General features: G+C 44.8%; 2 protein-coding genes across 2 annotated transcripts; both read left to right on the top strand.

Annotated features, from left to right (window-relative positions):
• The first annotated feature begins 557 nt into the window (after positions 1-557).
• dlat (dihydrolipoamide S-acetyltransferase (E2 component of pyruvate dehydrogenase complex)) lies at positions 558-8,821 on the top strand. Its single transcript, XM_056411471.1, has 14 exons — positions 558-953; positions 1,958-2,059; positions 2,287-2,411; positions 3,408-3,528; positions 3,766-3,892; positions 4,047-4,228; positions 4,341-4,479; positions 4,586-4,653; positions 5,297-5,407; positions 5,683-5,790; positions 6,360-6,478; positions 7,176-7,338; positions 8,057-8,193; positions 8,280-8,821. The coding sequence occupies exons 1-14, from the start codon at positions 714-716 to the stop codon at positions 8,407-8,409; spliced, it is 1,872 nt and encodes a 623-aa protein (XP_056267446.1). The 5' UTR covers positions 558-713; the 3' UTR covers positions 8,410-8,821.
• A 3,102-nt stretch (positions 8,822-11,923) lies between these two features.
• Positions 11,924-16,821, top strand: zgc:165604 (uncharacterized protein LOC792578 homolog). Its single transcript, XM_056406729.1, has 7 exons — positions 11,924-12,459; positions 13,218-13,372; positions 14,004-14,070; positions 14,509-14,640; positions 15,094-15,246; positions 16,223-16,333; positions 16,451-16,821. The coding sequence occupies exons 1-7, from the start codon at positions 12,390-12,392 to the stop codon at positions 16,660-16,662; spliced, it is 900 nt and encodes a 299-aa protein (XP_056262704.1). The 5' UTR covers positions 11,924-12,389; the 3' UTR covers positions 16,663-16,821.
• The last annotated feature ends 337 nt before the right edge of the window (positions 16,822-17,158 follow it).

Below are 17,158 nucleotides of genomic sequence, written 5' to 3'. Positions count from 1 at the left end.
TATTTTCATCACTTACGTGTTACACTTATATGTTTAATAATTGGAGAAGACAAAGGAAACTAACCAATTATTCACATTTGAGAAGCTGGAACCAGAGAATTTTGTCACTTACAAAACAACAACAAACAATCTTATTCAATGAACACAATGATTACAGATTGATTTTCAGCTGGTTTCAGAACTGCAATAATCTGGGTGTATCTATCAGACACTGTGGATGAAATTTATTTATGTTAGTTAAATAATTTGGTAAAGCTGTGTTTAAGGGTTTAATGAATATGTTTTATAAAAGGCAGCTACAGAAACCAGACTGTTAATGTGCATGGGTTTTGCTTCTCGGTCAAATATTTCACTGACATATAATAATGTTTATAGTTTTAACCACCAGGATATGAATACACTTCTTATAATTTATTATTTCATTCAACTTTAATTAGCATTTGAGTTAAATTCAGCCTGGCGGTGGTATTGGGCGGTTTGACATTTGAATGGACGCGGTTTACGACATGTTTACGACACCTCTTTCGCATCTACGGCAGGACGAGGAAGGCAACCGTAAAGCCTTGTGTTTTGGACTGAAGGAGGTCATTAGAAAGTGAGGAGTGCGTACGGGCTGGTTCTCAAGGCGCAGAGACACCCAGTGACAGGACACACCTGATGCCGGTGGAAGACAAACACTCAACTCCACCGTTTACTGTTCTAACCGCCGCGACATGCTTCGTCTCGTCCTGCGGCTCAGGCCGTCGTCCGCCGGGCGCCACCGGCCCCGTGCCCTCCCGGTCGGGCCTGCTCCGCTCAGCACCCGCTCCGTGCCCGGTGCCGGTTCTCTGAAGCGGCTCCACTGCGGCCCGGGGTCCCGGACGGCGTGTCTGGGCTCCGGCTTCAGACACGCGGGGCTGCGGTGTCCCAACTACCAGGGCGCGCGCTTCTACAGCCTGCCGCCGCACCAGAAGGTAACGTCACCGGCGTGACAGCTAGCTGACCTCCCGGGGGCCGGTGTTACGGTTTGAGAAGCGACCGTGTTAACTGGCGACTTTGAACCGAACGGTAGACGGGTGTTGAAAATAGGAAGATAACACGTCGCTATACCCCCGTGAATGCTGCATTGTTTAATTGGTATAGTATATATTATTATGTTTCGGGGTTGACATTAAACAGCATTAAACCAAAGCGGCATTCACGAGGACACCTATACGCGTCCTCTATCCTATTTTTCGAACGGCCGTCGTAACCACGACAACAACGGACGTATTCGGCTGAAAAGTCGCCAGTTTACAGGGTCGCCTGTTAAACCGTAACACCGGCCGGTGGAACCGCGCACCACCTGTCCAAGCTACACCTACGTAGCACGAGCTTTAATCTGTAACGTTCATTCAGTTAGTTTAACAAACTGTTTCTAGCTACGACGTTTTCCAAAAATGTTATTTTTGATGTCGTCAGGTGGCAATTTATCATAACTTGGGGCGGTGTCATTTGAGTCCTTGAATGTGGCCGTTAATCGGTTTTTATGTGACTCAAATACTTTCAGTTTTGAGTTACAAAGTTCCCCCATAAACCAGTTTATTACACATGTATACGTTATTCTATGTCTTTGCTGCTTGCTGTGTAAAGTACTTTATGCTCATCAGTTCCACTAAATAGAGACTCTACTTTAATTGTTAAGTCTACAAGCAGATGTGTCTTTCACTTGCAACACGTGTGCACATCTATCAGATGTCATAATTAAAATGACTGTAAAAACATTACAGATGTGGGGAAATGCAGCTGTTTTGGGTCTTTTATTGTGAAAGGGAACATGAGCTGATGATGATAACGACTGCAGTCACAGCCCCTAAAAGCTGCCAGTATTTGGGAAAATAGTGATTGTTGTTGTCATTGATGATATTTTTCTTTGATATTTGGTTAAATACGGCGCTTCCTCGCGACTCGCATGACATTTTAGTTTCGGGGTCATCAGGTGGAGCTTCCCGCGCTGTCACCCACCATGCAGACGGGAACCATCGCACGCTGGGAGAAGAAGGAGGGCGATAAGATCGGCGAGGGCGAACTCATAGCAGAGGTTAGGACCCCCGTGTGTGTGTGTGTGTGTGTGTGTGTGTGTGTGTGTGTGTGTGTGTGTGTGTGTGTGTGTGTGTGTGTGTGTGTGTGTGTGTGTGTGTGTGTGTGTGTGTGTGTGTGTGTGTGTGTGTGTGTGTGTGTGTGTGTGTGTGTGTGTGTGTGTGTGTTCTCATATTTCTGTAGTAAATCGTCACTCCACAGTCTTTTCAACTGTTTCCGTCTTTGCAGGTGGAGACTGACAAGGCCACGGTTGGTTTTGAGATCATGGAGGAGTGCTACCTGGCAAAGATCTTGGTTCCTGAAGGCACCAGAGACGTCAACATCGGAGCTGTAATCTGCATCACGGTGGACAGGTACGTGTCTGTCACCTCACCCACCACAGCATCCCACCTGCAGGCATTTATGGATTGTGTGAATTGGCTAAATCTGGACACATGTGACCGCTCAACCATGACGCTCCGTTTCCTAATTACGAGTCTTAATCGTAATGGCGTCCAAGCGCCCTGGACCACGTGGTGTATTTGGACCTCTTACCTCACTCATCGGCACCTCGATTGAACCCATTGATCGGCCGGCTCGTTTCTATGCACATTTCAAAGTTGATATGAGATTTATGAAAGGAAATTACTCACTGGCCGGTGTAATAATGTTATAAATCTAAATATCATTTGACGTACGTACATTTTCTCACTCATTTAGTGTGGTTTTCATAAATGAGACCTCAAGGATGAATTTTCATCTCTCAATCACACGTTACTAACTCTGCTTTCTCCCCGGAAGTCCTTTTGACTTTACGTCTCATGGGGTCATCGGACCCTATGAGACGGCATAGATCCTATCTGCCTGATGGATCGTCTGGGTCGTGGAATTCCTGCTCATGACTACGCCACTGTCCTGTTGAGACTCCGCCCACTCCTCCTCCCCACCGCCATCTGCCTGATGGATCGTGGAGGTCTCCATCGTGGAATATGCCTACTATGAACTATTCATACACTCTGTCATATTCATTGAATGTATTTTAACTCTAAATCTGTCCTTCTGTACACATTACATCTATTGCATCTGTCCATCCTAGGAGAGGGATCCTCCTCTGTTGCTCTCCTGCAGGTTTCTTCCCTTTTTTCCCCCCTGAAGGGTTATTTGGGAGTTTTTCCTGGTCCGATGTGAGGTTTTGGGGCAGGGATGTCTATGTGTACAGATTGTAAAGCACTCCGAGACAAATTTGTAATTTGTGAAATTGGGCTATACAAATAAACTGAATTGAATTGAATGTCTTTTCGTCTAGATGTGGATATGCTTTGTTTAAACATATGCCTAATATTTGTGTGTGTGTGTGTGTGTTCCTGCAGCCCTGACCTCATCGCAGCCTTTAAGGATGTGACGTTGGAGTCTCTCCAAGCAGCCGGGGCCGGTCCTTCACCGGCTGCCTCCGCTGCCGCCCCGGGCAGCTCCTACCCCCCACACATGAAGGTAGGCGTGTAGATATTTAGTGATGTTTTCTTTTATTTTTAAAGGGATCTTTCAGTAGCAGATCCTAAAACGTATAACCACTGCGTCGCATACTGGGATAGGGAGGAAAGGTGATATTTAACCAGATGAATCAATAATATATCTATTTAATTAGCCATGTCTGCTCTTTCAATCGTCTCCTCGGGAGGTCACAGTTGCATAACTTCCCCCTGTTGCATGAACTTGTGCGTGTTGCAGATCACACTTCCCGCGCTCTCTCCCACCATGACGATGGGAACGGTGCAGCGCTGGGAGAAGAAGGTGGGGGAGAAGCTGAGTGAAGGAGACCTGCTGGCCGAGATCGAGACCGACAAGGCGACCATCGGTAATTCATTATTAATAATTCACTTTTGGTAAATTATTGTTTTATTTCATCATCCCAAACCAGACGGATCGCAACTGTATCCTGAATAACAGCCTGACAGGAACAAGCTCAACTGTGTGTGTGTGTGTGTGTGTTTGGTTGTGTGTGTGTGCAGGTTTCGAGGTGCAGGAGGAGGGATACTTGGCCAAAATCATGGTGCCAGAGGGAACTCGGGACGTTCCCCTGGGATTGCCGCTCTGCATCATCGTACAGAAAGAAAGCGACATCGCTGCCTTCAAGGACTACGTAGAGACGGGCGTGGCCGAGGTCTCCGCTCCGGCTCCGCCTCCGGCACCGGTGAGACACCAAGTGGACCCGTACCCAAACCTCCTGAATCATCCTCTATTCAGATTTCAAGATGGCTTGTCCAGGCACGACTGTGTTAACAGAGGTTTGATGTTCCTTCCAGGCTGCGGCTCCGGCGGCGGCGGCGGCGCCCGGTCCTGCAGCCGCTGCCCCGGCGGCACCCAGAAAGGGCCGCGTGTTCGCCAGCCCGCTCGCCAAGAAACTCGCCGCCGAGAAAGGAATCGACCTGGCGCAGGTCAGCGGTGAGTCACCCAGACGCGGGTCGTCTTTATCGGAAGAACGGGAGTTGGAGCGAGAGAAAGCGAAAGAGCGTCGTTCCATGACGGTGTGCCGTTTGGTTCTGTTCAGGCTCGGGTCCCGACGGCCGCATCACCAGGAAAGATATTGACGGTTTCGTTCCACCAAAGGCTGCACCCGTAAGTGAAGCTCACACTTTATACGCAGATCGTCACCTTCCTAAAATAATGGCCTCCGGCATTTTTTAACAAAATTATTATTTTGTTGTCAAAATCATCTCGTGATAACGGCCACCTCTGGTAACATCGCCTCCATCCTCAGCTGAGCATGATCTACAGAATTGTCACATATATATATATATGTATATATATATGTATATATATATAAAAATATTTAAATATATATAAAAATATATGTTTATATATATATATTTATATATGTGTGTGTGTGTGTATATATTTATATATAAATATCTTTATATATATATAAATATGTATATATATATTTATATTAGTGCTGTCTTTTTTTATGTCAGCAACATATAAAATCACTATTGCAACATGTATTTAATTTAAAAAAGAAAGGGTCCAAACAGACATTAAGGTGACATAATAAAAGGTGAAATCTGAACGCCTGAAAAATGTTCCTTAAAAATAAAAAATAAAAGTGATTCTACCCCTGTAGTCTAATATATCACAATATCATATATAGATCAATATGTGGTCCAGTTGTTGGTGTTTTCTGAAAAACCTGTAAACATGTCGTATTTTAGGAAGGTGGCGTTAGCAACAACTTGACTTTCCAATGACTTCCTGTCGGCAGGCCGTAGCTGCTGCTGCTCCACCTCCAGCTGCTGCTGCTGCACCTTCAGCTGCAGCTCCTGCCGCTCCAGCTGGGACCTTCACAGACGTCCCGATCAGCAACATCCGCAAGGTGGGAGTAAACAAACACACACACACACCTGTGACGGTCCATTGTGTTGGATGAGGACCGCCCCTCGGGTGTCGCTCCTGACTCGCTCCTCGGTGTCGTTGGACGCCGCGAGGCGAGCGTCCTCAGGGGGCCTTCAGAGCGTCCCGTGGTTATCTTTGACTTTTGCCTCCACATCTGGCACTCGCACATTTATCTACACGGGTTGAACTACACACACACACCGTATCCCATGATGCATTGTGGATCAGAGCTTCAGACAGGCGTCTCTCCTGCAGGTCATCGCTCAGAGGCTGATGCAGTCCAAGCAGACGATCCCCCACTACTATCTGTCCGTCGACGTCAACATGGACCAAGTGATCGAGCTGCGGAAAGATCTCAACGCTGTGAGTTTTTATTGGCAAATGGACTTGAAGAACATACACTAGTTCAGAAGTTTGGGGTCACACAGACAATGAGGTGTTTTCCATGAAAACTCTCACTTCTATTTATCTAATTAATTGCAAAATGAAAAGAAAATATAGTCAAGACATCGACAAGGTTATAAATAATGATTATATTTTAAATATTAATGTTGTTCTTCTTGTGGCTCAAAGGAAGGCCAGTTATATAATATCTCTCACCAGCATAACTGTTTTCAGTTGCGCTCACATAAAAAGGGTTTTCAAGGGTTTTCTACCCCTCCGTTAGTCTTCTAAGGCGATAACACAATGTACCATTAGAACACTGGAGATGGGCCTCTATACACCTCTGTAGAGACTTCATTAAACAACAGAAAATAGACATTTACACATTAACTATGTAGAGAGAGTATTTCTGATTAATTAATGTCATCTTCATTGGAAAAAACCCAGTGCTTTTCTTTGGAAAGTAACCGCAAACTTTTGAACGGTAGTGTAATTAAATGATTATTTTCTGTGACTAAAGCAACTCCTCCTCCTCCTCCTCTCTGCAGGAGGTGAAAGCCCAGAACATCAAGCTGAGCGTGAATGACTTCATCATCAAAGCCAGCGCTCTGGCCTGCCTCAAGGTCCCCGAGTGCAACTCGTCCTGGTTGGATACGGTCATCCGCACGTGAGTAAACACGCGTGAACGGGCGCCGCCACACGCATGTCACATGTACAGGTAACGGGGAACACGTTCTCTCGGCTTGAGCTGGTCGTCTTCATCTTTTATTCTAATAAACCTGTCTTGATTCTTTTTGCGTCTTTACATTTTGTCTGACATCCAAACCCTAAATTCTGTTGCTTATATTCGTATAAATGCTCCAACAAATGATGTCATGGTCCAAACCAAAAGGTGTATAACTAACGATGGCTTTGATCTCTACTGCACACCTGTAGAGGTGACGTCTCTTCTCTGGTTTATATCGTTATTGCTTCTATTCTTTCTTCCGTTTTTACCATGCAAAGTGCCATAATATTATAATATTATAATATTATTGAAGGGGGGGGGTCGCTCAGACCATAACCATCTCTAACTGCACACCTGTTGCTGTGCGACTGCACAGTCGTCATGCGGTGACAACATCTGTCCTCAAAGCCGCCTCTCCGCTAGTTCCCACGACTGTAAGTGTCTCCATGACGACGCCCAAGGTGAAGACGACATCACCACCCCAGCTGTTAACTTCAAATTAAAGGTCATAAAAGGGAGGAAAAAAAGTGCGGCATTGTTCGGATAACGCCGAGCGGGGCCAGCAGGAGGCGCTCGCCGCCGAGTCCCCGTGACCCGACGTCTCTCCGTCCGCGGCGTTGACTCAAACTGTCTCCAGGAACCACGTGGTGGACCTGAGCGTCGCGGTGAGCACGCCCAACGGCCTCATCACGCCCATCGTCTTCAACGCCCACGTCAAAGGACTGGCCGCCATCAGCGCCGACGTGACGGCGCTCGCCGCCAAAGCGAGGGGAGGAAAACTGCAGCCGCACGAGTTCCAGGTGCGATGCACAATCCCATCCTGTTGATGAAATGTAGTTTTTTTTGTTGATGTGGAGCGATTTACAGGGTTGGTACGGTCATGGAAAACCTGGAAAAGTCACGGAATTTTAAAATGGCCTGGAAAAGTCATGGAAACAACTTAAATCATCAAAGTTTTGGAAAAGTCATGGAAATGTGTTATAATCACATCATTTACGCCGAGTTTGAAATAATTAATATGTTTCTTAACCCTTGTGTTGCCTTTGGGTCATTTTGACCCGATTCAATGTTTCACCCTCCTGTTACCTTTATATTTACTAACATATTTTACCCTTTGGGTTCAATTTGACGCCAGCAATTAAAACCTCCAGAAAATTATTAGAATTAATATTGTTTTCCAAGTTTAAGTGTGAGGCACTTTATGTTTGTTTGTTGACTACCGAAAGAACACCGACATTAAACATTGAATGGGGTCAAATTAATCCTAACACGGGGGGAGGGTGTAATATTGATTCGGGTCAAAATGACCCTAAGGCAACACAAGGGTTAAAGAAAGACGCTTAAAATATAAGCCGGCGTGCGCTCTCAATACGCAACATTTTCTAAAATGTTCATGTTTATACCGAGATTTCAGTTTGGTCATGGAAATTTGGTTAAAAGTCCTGGAAATCCATCGGTCAACATGTGTAAGAACCCTGGATTTAGTTTGACCTGAGACGCGCGTGTTGTTTCCACCAGGGAGGAACGTTCACGATCTCTAATTTGGGAATGTTTGGCGTGAAGAACTTCTCCGCGATCATCAACCCGCCTCAGTCCTGCATCCTCGCCGTCGGCGGCTCCGAGAAACGACTGCTGCCCGCCGACAACGAGAAAGGGTCAGTGTGGCGGCGCCGCGTTCTGGACACGTACTTTTTATTTTAAAAAAACGTCTAATCTGACGCCACGTTTCCCGACGTCGCAGGTTCGATGTCGCCAGCGTGATGTCGGTGACGCTGAGCTGCGACCACCGGGTGGTGGACGGCGCGGTCGGCGCCCAGTGGCTCGCCGAGTTCCGCAAGTTCATGGAGAAACCCGTCACCATGCTGCTGTGAAGGGACTGAACCGCCGTTACAAGAAACTGCAGCGACGGGCAGGAGGCCTCTCACCGGAGAGATCTGATTGGTCCGACCGGTCCGGAGCCTCCTGTGATTGGCCCTCTGCCTCCAGGTCACTCCCAGGGGGAGAGGCGCAACTCGAGACACTTACCTGGCTCCTTCTGTCTGTCTGTCTGTCTGTCTGTCTCTCTCTCTCTCTCTCTCTCTCGCACTCATTCGCTATTTATTGACGCCCCTTTTCAAGAGACCAGAATTATTCGAATTGATCTGGAATAGAGAAACCGGTCTTATGTCACCAACACATTCATGATACAAGGTGTGTGTGTGTGTGTGTGTGTGTGTGTGTGTGTGTGTGTGTGTGTGTGTGTGTGTGTGTGTGTGTGTGTGTGTGTGTGTGTGTGTGTGTGTGTGTGTGTGTGTGTGTGTGTGTGTGTGTGTGTGTGTGTGTGTGTGTGTGTGTGTGTGTGTGTGTGTGTGTGTGTGTGTGTGTGTGTGTGTGTGTCAAGTCTTTGAGTGAAGGATTGTGATGTTGGAGGATGGCGCTAAATATGTGTTAACTTTGAGACATGGTTTAGATTCTCACACACACACACACCTGTCCCTGTTTAGTGGCCACACACAATTCAAGGTTTAGTGTGTTCTCTCTGGATTGATGCTGGAGTGTATATATCCTTCACTGTAAGATGATCACAGTGCTGTGTGTATATATATATATTAATATGTATATATTAATTAATATGTATATATTAATTTGTGTATATTAATGTATATGTATATATTAATTTGTGTATATTAATTAATATATATGTATATATTATGTGTATATATTAATTAATATATATGTATATACAGTGCTGTGTTGAGGCCTCTTCATATGATTTAATTTCTGTACAGTCCTGAATGACAAACACTTTTAGGAAATACTGAACGGTTTTGCCATTATCTTTTTTAATATTCTATATTTCACTGCTGCAACGCACAAAGCTGGTGCTGGATGTTATTTGTTTGAATAAATTGGAAGAAGTCAATCATGTGCAATATGCTCTTTGTTTTTGTTGTGTGATCTCACAAAATAGGAAAATATGACAATTAATTAATGCTGCATATCTAATGGATAAAGTTAAACTCTGAGCCTGTTTTCCTTCCTTATGAACTTTTCCCTGTTTTGGATTTGATCTACAGAATTGTACTATATTTATATATGTATGTATATTTATATATAGTTATATTTGTGTATATATATAAATATCTTTATATATATTTATATTAGTGCTGTCTTTTTTAATGTCAGCAACGTATAAAATCACTATTGCAACATGTATTTAATTTACTTAAAAAAAGAAAGTGTCCAAACAGACATTAAGGTGACATAATAAAAGGTGAAATCTAAACGCCTGAAAAAGACGCATGTTCCTTTAAAAAAAAAAATCCAGCCTGACTTCATTCTCTATCTGTCGATTATTCCAGGGAATGTATTTTGTCTTCTATATTTCATTTCCTGGCCTCTTTTCTGCTCCAGCGCTCCAGTAATGAGTCTTTTGGTTAATAGCGTGAGCGCACCGCCGTCGCCAAGAAGCCGCGTGTCGTAACTCCACGACGGTTCAGTCGTCAACGCGCTCGCCAAATCATCCCGCTGCTCGTTTGTGCCGAGCCGTTTCCTCGTGTTCCCATCTGGGGAGAATTAAATCTGCTCGATGGTTTCCACGCACTCGCATTTTGAACACGTCGTCGTTTTATCAAGTGGTTCCACAAAACAGGATGAGGTCTCTTATCAGTCTGAGTTTTATGACCCTGAGTTATGCGGAGAGACCTGAAACAAACCCGTGTTCCTGTGTCTGCTCATCAACCCGATGTGACCCTGGAACCTTTTGCTCTCCGGGTGACCGGTATAGAATAAACAACACAGCAATAATACGATTGACATATTAATCTTCTTCTAATAATTACAGCCCTAAAAGGGGTAAACTATAATTCATAGGGCGTACATTCTTTAATACAAATTGAAAACACATGCTCTAAAACCTAACAGTCATAACTCAGACGATGTCCTTATCGCCGCATGATTTGCTGCAGGTGTCAAATACTATTTTTTATTTATTTCCTCACGCCGACCGGTCGCTGTCGGCCTCCTCAAAGGCCTCGGATCCATAAATCATAAATCAACACACAGATGTGCACATCTGTGCGTTGATTTATGGATCCGCGGCCGTTAAACACGAGATGATTTGGGGACTCTTCAGGATTCTGTTACCCAACTGCAGATGAAGGTTAAAGTGAAACATTAGAAATGATAGATGAAGGTTTATTATCCCCCAGTATCCAGAATAACATGTGGGCGACATTAAAGTTCGTTAAATAAAAAGTAAAGCTGCAAATTCATCATTTATCGTTGTTAAATAAATAAATTGATTAGTTTTAAACGCATTTCTCAAGAGTGAATTATAGTGCCTTGTCATATTTCCCGCAGCCTAGGAAATTTAATAAAAGCATCAAATTCTCATGTTTGAGAAGTAACTTTACTCGTTTTACACTGAGCTCCTATCTCCTCGTTTTAGGACACACTGAGCTCCTATCTCCTCGTTTTAGGACACACTGAGATCCTATCTCCTCGTTTTAGGACACACTGAGATCCTATCTCCTCGTTTTAGGACACACTGAGCTCCTATCTCCTCGTTTTAGGATACACTGAGATCCTATCTCCTCATTTTAGGACACACTGAGATCCTATCTCCTCGTTTTAGGACACACTGAGATCCTATCTCCTCGTTTTAGGACACACTGAGCTCCTATCTCCTCGTTTTAGGACACACTGAGCTCCTATCTCCTCGTTTTAGGACACACTGAGATCCTATCTCCTCGTTTTAGGACACACTGAGATCCTATCTCCTCGTTTTAGGACACACTGAGCTCCTATCTCCTCGTTTTAGGATACACTGAGATCCTATCTCCTCATTTTAGGACACACTGAGATCCTATCTCCTCGTTTTAGGACACACTGAGATCCTATCTCCTCGTTTTAGGACACACTGAGCTCCTATCTCCTCGTTTTAGGACACACTGAGCTCCTATCTCCTCGTTTTAGGACACACTGAGCTCCTATCTCCTCATTTTAGGACACACTGAGATCCTATCTCCTCGTTTTAGGACACACTGAGCTCCTATCTCCTCGTTTTAGGATACACTGAGCTCCTATCTCCTCCTCTCTCTCTCCTCATGGATGCATTTCCATCTCTCCATCACACATTACTAACTCTGCTTCCTCCTCAGTCGTTGTTCCTTCACGTCTCATCGGGTCTGAAGCCTCCTGCCCACGGCTGATGGACATGAGCCGATATGAACACAGATTATAATCTGACAACAGTCAGTGAGGTAATGAGACGGAGAGAATAAAGAGAGTGAAAATAAGGGAGGGGGAGGATGGGAGGGGGGGGGTGTACTGCTCAATAGATGAATCACGCACGACTGCTTCTGTTGGCCAGCAGCTCGGACAGGGAGGAGAGCGAGGGCGAGCGAGGCTTCCTCTCCTCCCGGTTCCTCTCCTCTCGGTTCCTCTCCTCTCGGTTCCTCTCCTCCCGGTTCCTCTCCTCTCGGTTCCTCTGCTCCCGGTTCCTCTCCTCTCGGTTCCTCTCCTCTCTGTTCCTCTCCTCTCGGTTCCTCTCCTCCCGGTTCCTCTCCTCTCTGTTCCTCTCCTCTCGGTTCCTCTCATCTCGGTTCCTCTGCTCTCGGTTCCTCTCCTCCCGGTTCCTCTCCTCTCTGTTCCTCTCCTCCCGGTTCCTCTCCTCTCGGTTCCTCTCCTCCCGGTTCCTCTCCTCTCGGTTCCTCTCCTCCCGGTTCCTCTCCTCTCTGTTCCTCTCCTCTCGGTTCCTCTCCTCCCGGTTCCTCTCCTCTCGGTTCCTCTGCTCCCAGTTCCTCTCCTCCCGGTTCCTCTCCTCTCGGCTCCTCTCCTCTCGGTTCCTCTCCTCTCGGTTCCTCTCAGGATGCCGAGCTGCTCTGGAGGACGCGCGGCGCTCTGGATTCTGTGCGTTTGTTTCTCCGCTCTGCAAACCGGTGAGTCGGCTGAGAGGCTGAACATGTGGTACTTTTGTGAAGATGAAAAGCAATTGTGTACTTTAAAAAAATGTATTTCGTTATTCTGTTGAACAAACAGACGACGGACCCTCATGATCTAGACCCCCCCCCCCCCCCGTGGGATTTGGACATGTCCTGGAGGTCTGACTGCACATGTTCAGATTCTTTTGACATGCAGACTAACTTTTTTTACAATTACAATTGAAATACTTTAAATATCCCATAGCAGTGGAAGGCTGTACACACACACACACACACACACACACACACACACACACACACACACACACACACACAGTTTTACTCCTATAGAAGACTCATTCATACCACATTTGGTTTGGGAGGTTTTAGAGGTCCGTGTTGGTAAATGACAGAGTGTCCCTGAACGCGTCCCCGTGAAGTGGCGTGTTTTTCCTCTCGTCGGTGACGGGTTTGGCTCGCCCTCAAAGCTGTCAAGTGTAATTAACAAACTAAAATGCACGCCGAATTCCCCCTCACTCACACACACACACATATATACACAAAAGGCCTGGGGATGACAGAGAGGGGGATGGGAGGGGGGGGGGTCATTATTTCAGTAATTAAGGAGGAGCGGTGCAGTCTGCACGACAACAGGGAAACTATAGAACAAAGTTTAAAGGAGAATTAAAAAACATGATGTAATTTAAGAAATAACGCCTCCGATGTAATGCGTCTGACATGAGACCGATATGACGTCGTGCCGTCGACCCACTCAGCTGCACTCAGGGTGTCCATGATGGAGTCCAGAGTCACGGTGGTTCAAGGGGACGTGGCGGTCCTGCCCTGCTCCTTCTTCACCTCCGGCCCGCTCTCCAGACTCAACGTCATCTGGACTCTGGCTCCGTTCTCCAGCCCTGAAACCCCGACGCAGGTCTGATGGATAACAGCTTCTATGAAACACATGATGTTTATATATATATATACAGGACTGTCTCAGAAAATTAGAATATTGTGATAAAGTTCTTTATTTTCTGTAATGCAATTAAAAAAACAAAAATGTCATGCATTCTGGATTCATTACAAATCAACTGAAATATTGCAAGCCTTTTATTCTTTTAATATTGCTGATTATGGCTTACAGCTTAAGAAAACTCTAAAATCCTATCTCATAAAATTTTAATATTTCCTCAGACCAAGTAAACAAAAAGATTTATAACAGCTGAGTGTTTGTCAAGGCTCAGGAAACCCTTGCAGGTGTTTCGAGTTAATTAGACAATTCAAGTGATTTGTTTAATACCCTACTAGTATACTTTTTCATGATATTCTAATATTTAGAGATAGGATATTTGAGTTTTCTTAAGGTGTAAACCATAATCAGCAATATTAAAAGAATAAAAGGCTTGCAATATTTCAGTTGATTTGTAATGAATCCAGAATGCATGACATTTTTGTTTTTTTAATTGCATTGCAGAAAATAAAGAACTTCATCACAATATTCTAATTTTCTGAGACAGTCCTGTATATATATATATATGCTTATCAATGACTGCTCTCACATCCAGGTGATTGTGTACGACCACGGTCAGGTGATTGAAGACCCCTCATTCAGCGGCAGGGTGGCTTTTACAGGTATGACCAGTAAAACCCTTTTTATCCTAATTAATAAATAATTAAAAAATATATATATATTTATATAAATATATATATATAAATAATATATACAGTATATGAATATATGTAAATATATATATATGAATACATATATAAATATGTATATATATATAAATATATAAAATTCTATAAATATATATATATAAATAATATATACGGTATATGAATATATATATAAATGTAAATAATATATATATGAATACATAAATATATATATATGAATATATACAATTATATATATATATAAATATAAATACATAAATATGTATATATAAATAAATATACATATATATAATTCTTTTTTTTTTTTTAATTTTATAAATCCTTTTTAAGGTTGATTTTAGGAATTGAAGACAAGATGAAGAAAGCAATGTATTTATCTCAAACCAACTGCAGGTATTCCCTGGAGTGCAGATATTGTCGTGAATGACACTCGTGTGTCGGATGGCGGTACTTACCGATGCGTGATCAATAACCCACCAGAGACCGCCGACCCCGGCATCGGAGAGCTGGAGCTCAGAGTTCAGGGTGAGAGAGGAAGGCGGTTCAACGGCACCGTTTAAGGTTCTGTGAATTAGACTCCGATGCTCATGTATTTGGATTTATTTCATAAAGAGAATGAGCGAGAGGGTAATAAGGGCCCACCACGTTGTTCCAGAGTGAAATACTTCAGCAACTTTGGATGGAATCCATTAAATGTGTTCATGGTCCCCAGAGGATGAATCACAATGACTTTGATATTTGTGGTTCAGTGAAATGTCTCAAACTGTTTCCTTGAGGATGAATTTTAATGACTGTGATGCTCTAACTTTTGTTCTTTCATGGTCATATTATTTATTAAACACAGCTAATTAAATTCTCTTCATTCTCAGCTGTAATTTAGTGATTATTAAATCTCAGCTCACATGCGGCAGAAACTCGCCCTCTGATTACAACGTTGTGACTCTGGGCTCTCCTACATGACCTGCCGTGGCGTTGCAGCGCCGCCCTCGCGGCCCGTGTGCCGGTGGGACGGCGGCGTGGAGCTGGGGGGCCGCGTCACGCTGTCCTGCTCGGTGCTGGAGGGGGAACCGAGTCCAGAGATCCACTGGGACAAGATGAGTCCTCAAGAACTGACACTAATCGCCATGGAGGGTCAGACACACACACACACACACACACAGAGACACACACACACTCTGACTCTCTCTCTCTCTCACACACACACAGAGACACACACACACACTCTGACTCTCTCTCTCTCTCACACACACACACACACAGAGACAGACAGACAGACACACACACACACACACACTCTGACTCTCTCTCTCTCACACACACACACACACACACAGAGACACACACACACACTCTGACTCTCTCTCTCACACACACACACACACACTGACTCTCTCTCACACACACACACACTCTGTCTCTCTCTCTCTCACACACACAGACACAGAGACACACACACACTCTGACTCTCTCTCTCTCTCACACACACACACAGAGACACACACACACACACAGAGACAGACACACACACACACACACTCTGACTCTCTCTCTCTCTCTCAAACACACACACACACAGACAGACACACACACACACACACACACTGACTCTCTCTCTCTCACTCTCACACACACACACACACACTCTGACTCTCTCTCTCTCTCAAACACACACACACACAGAGACACACACACACACACACACAGAGAGACACACACACAGACTATCTCTCTCTCACACACACACACAGAGACAGAGACACACACACTCTCTCACTCTCTCTCTCTCTCACACACACACACACTGACTCTCTCACACACACACACTTGGACTCTCACACACACACACACACACACACATACTCTGACTCTCTCACGCGCACTCACACACACACACCTTCTCACACACACACACAAAACACAATTCAAAGAAGAGTGGTTCAAATCAACGCAGCAGATACTTTGATAATCTGCCTTTTCGTGAATGGTTTAAGTTTTAAAAAAAGGACAAACTGGACCCTTAAATTCCCACAATGCAACTGGAGAGCATTTTATATTTGACGCCTTGTACCTGTCACATCTATTGTCTCTCTCTCTCTCTCTCCCTCAGGCTCCGTCCAGATGGTCAACGTCTCCTCCCAGACGTCCGGCCTGTACCGCTGCTCCGCCCGGAACCTCCTGGGAACGGAGCACTGCTACGTCAGCCTGTCGCTCGACACACGTGAGCGCCTCTGATCCCCCATGATGCTCTCTGGCCTCTCGGCTCTGCACCCCACCCCTTCACGGTGGTCTCACGTCAGTGTGTTTTGTTTTTTAAACTCTGTGTCTCGGCCTCCAGGCCCGGACAGTTCCTCTGGCCTCCTGCAGGCGGCGCTGCTCACCTTGTCCATGAGCTCGGTGCTGATGGCGCTGCTGGCGCTGGCGCTGTGGCTCCATCGCACCGGACAGGACGGCAGGAGGAAGGAGGGCAGAGAAGAGGAGGAGGAAGAGGAGGAGAGTTCCAACGAGATACGATGCATTCCCTCTCTGATGAAGCGTTCCTTTGTTTGATTGGTCGACGCCCCCGAGAGACAAAAGAGACGCTTCAACAAAAGAGACTTTGTTTAGTCGAGATAATTAATTTGTTTAATTTACGGACAAACCACTCCCGCCTCACGCCGCTGTACTGAGCAATCACACATCTTTAAATAAATGCCCAGGCTTCCAGGAGGGGTAGTATTTGATTTTCAATTCAATATTCCCATTGAATCTGGAGGCTATTAAATGTACATGATCATAAAATAATAATCCAGGCTTTAATAATCCATCTAGAGTGGCACCAGAGGACCGGTCTTTGATATCCTTCCCTCACATCCACCGCGAGTCCCCAAATACCTCAACTTCAAACACAGAACATCTTAATATAGTTTTATAAGGTACGCGTCTCTAGTTTCATATAGTTTTATAAGGTATGCGTCTAGTTTTATAAGATACGCGTCTCTAGTTTCATAAGGTATGCATCTCTAGTTTTATAAGATACGCGTCTCTAGTTTCATAAGGTACTCTT

Source organism: Pseudoliparis swirei, chromosome 3, assembly GCF_029220125.1.
Source record: "Pseudoliparis swirei isolate HS2019 ecotype Mariana Trench chromosome 3, NWPU_hadal_v1, whole genome shotgun sequence".
Classification (NCBI taxonomy): Eukaryota; Metazoa; Chordata; class Actinopteri; order Perciformes; family Liparidae; genus Pseudoliparis; species Pseudoliparis swirei.
Note: the sequence above shows the minus strand (reverse complement) of the source record. Positions and strands in the feature narration are given on the sequence as shown.

What these genes read in the sequence shown, in the direction of transcription:
- dlat (XM_056411471.1), top strand. Translation starts at nt 714, where the DNA reads ATGCTTCGTCTCGTCCTGCGGCTCAGGCCGTCGTCCGCCGGGCGCCAC. An exon ending in CGATCAGCAACATCCGCAAG is followed by an intron (nt 5,408 to 5,682) that starts GTGGGAGTAAAC and finishes TCTCTCCTGCAG; the next exon opens with GTCATCGCTCAGAGGCTGAT. An exon ending in TGCAGCCGCACGAGTTCCAG is followed by an intron (nt 7,339 to 8,056) that starts GTGCGATGCACA and finishes TGTTTCCACCAG; the next exon opens with GGAGGAACGTTCACGATCTC.
- zgc:165604 (XM_056406729.1), top strand. Translation starts at nt 12,390, where the DNA reads ATGCCGAGCTGCTCTGGAGGACGCGCGGCGCTCTGGATTCTGTGCGTT. An exon ending in TTTCTCCGCTCTGCAAACCG is followed by an intron (nt 12,460 to 13,217) that starts GTGAGTCGGCTG and finishes CGACCCACTCAG; the next exon opens with CTGCACTCAGGGTGTCCATG. An exon ending in GACACTAATCGCCATGGAGG is followed by an intron (nt 15,247 to 16,222) that starts GTCAGACACACA and finishes TCTCTCCCTCAG; the next exon opens with GCTCCGTCCAGATGGTCAAC.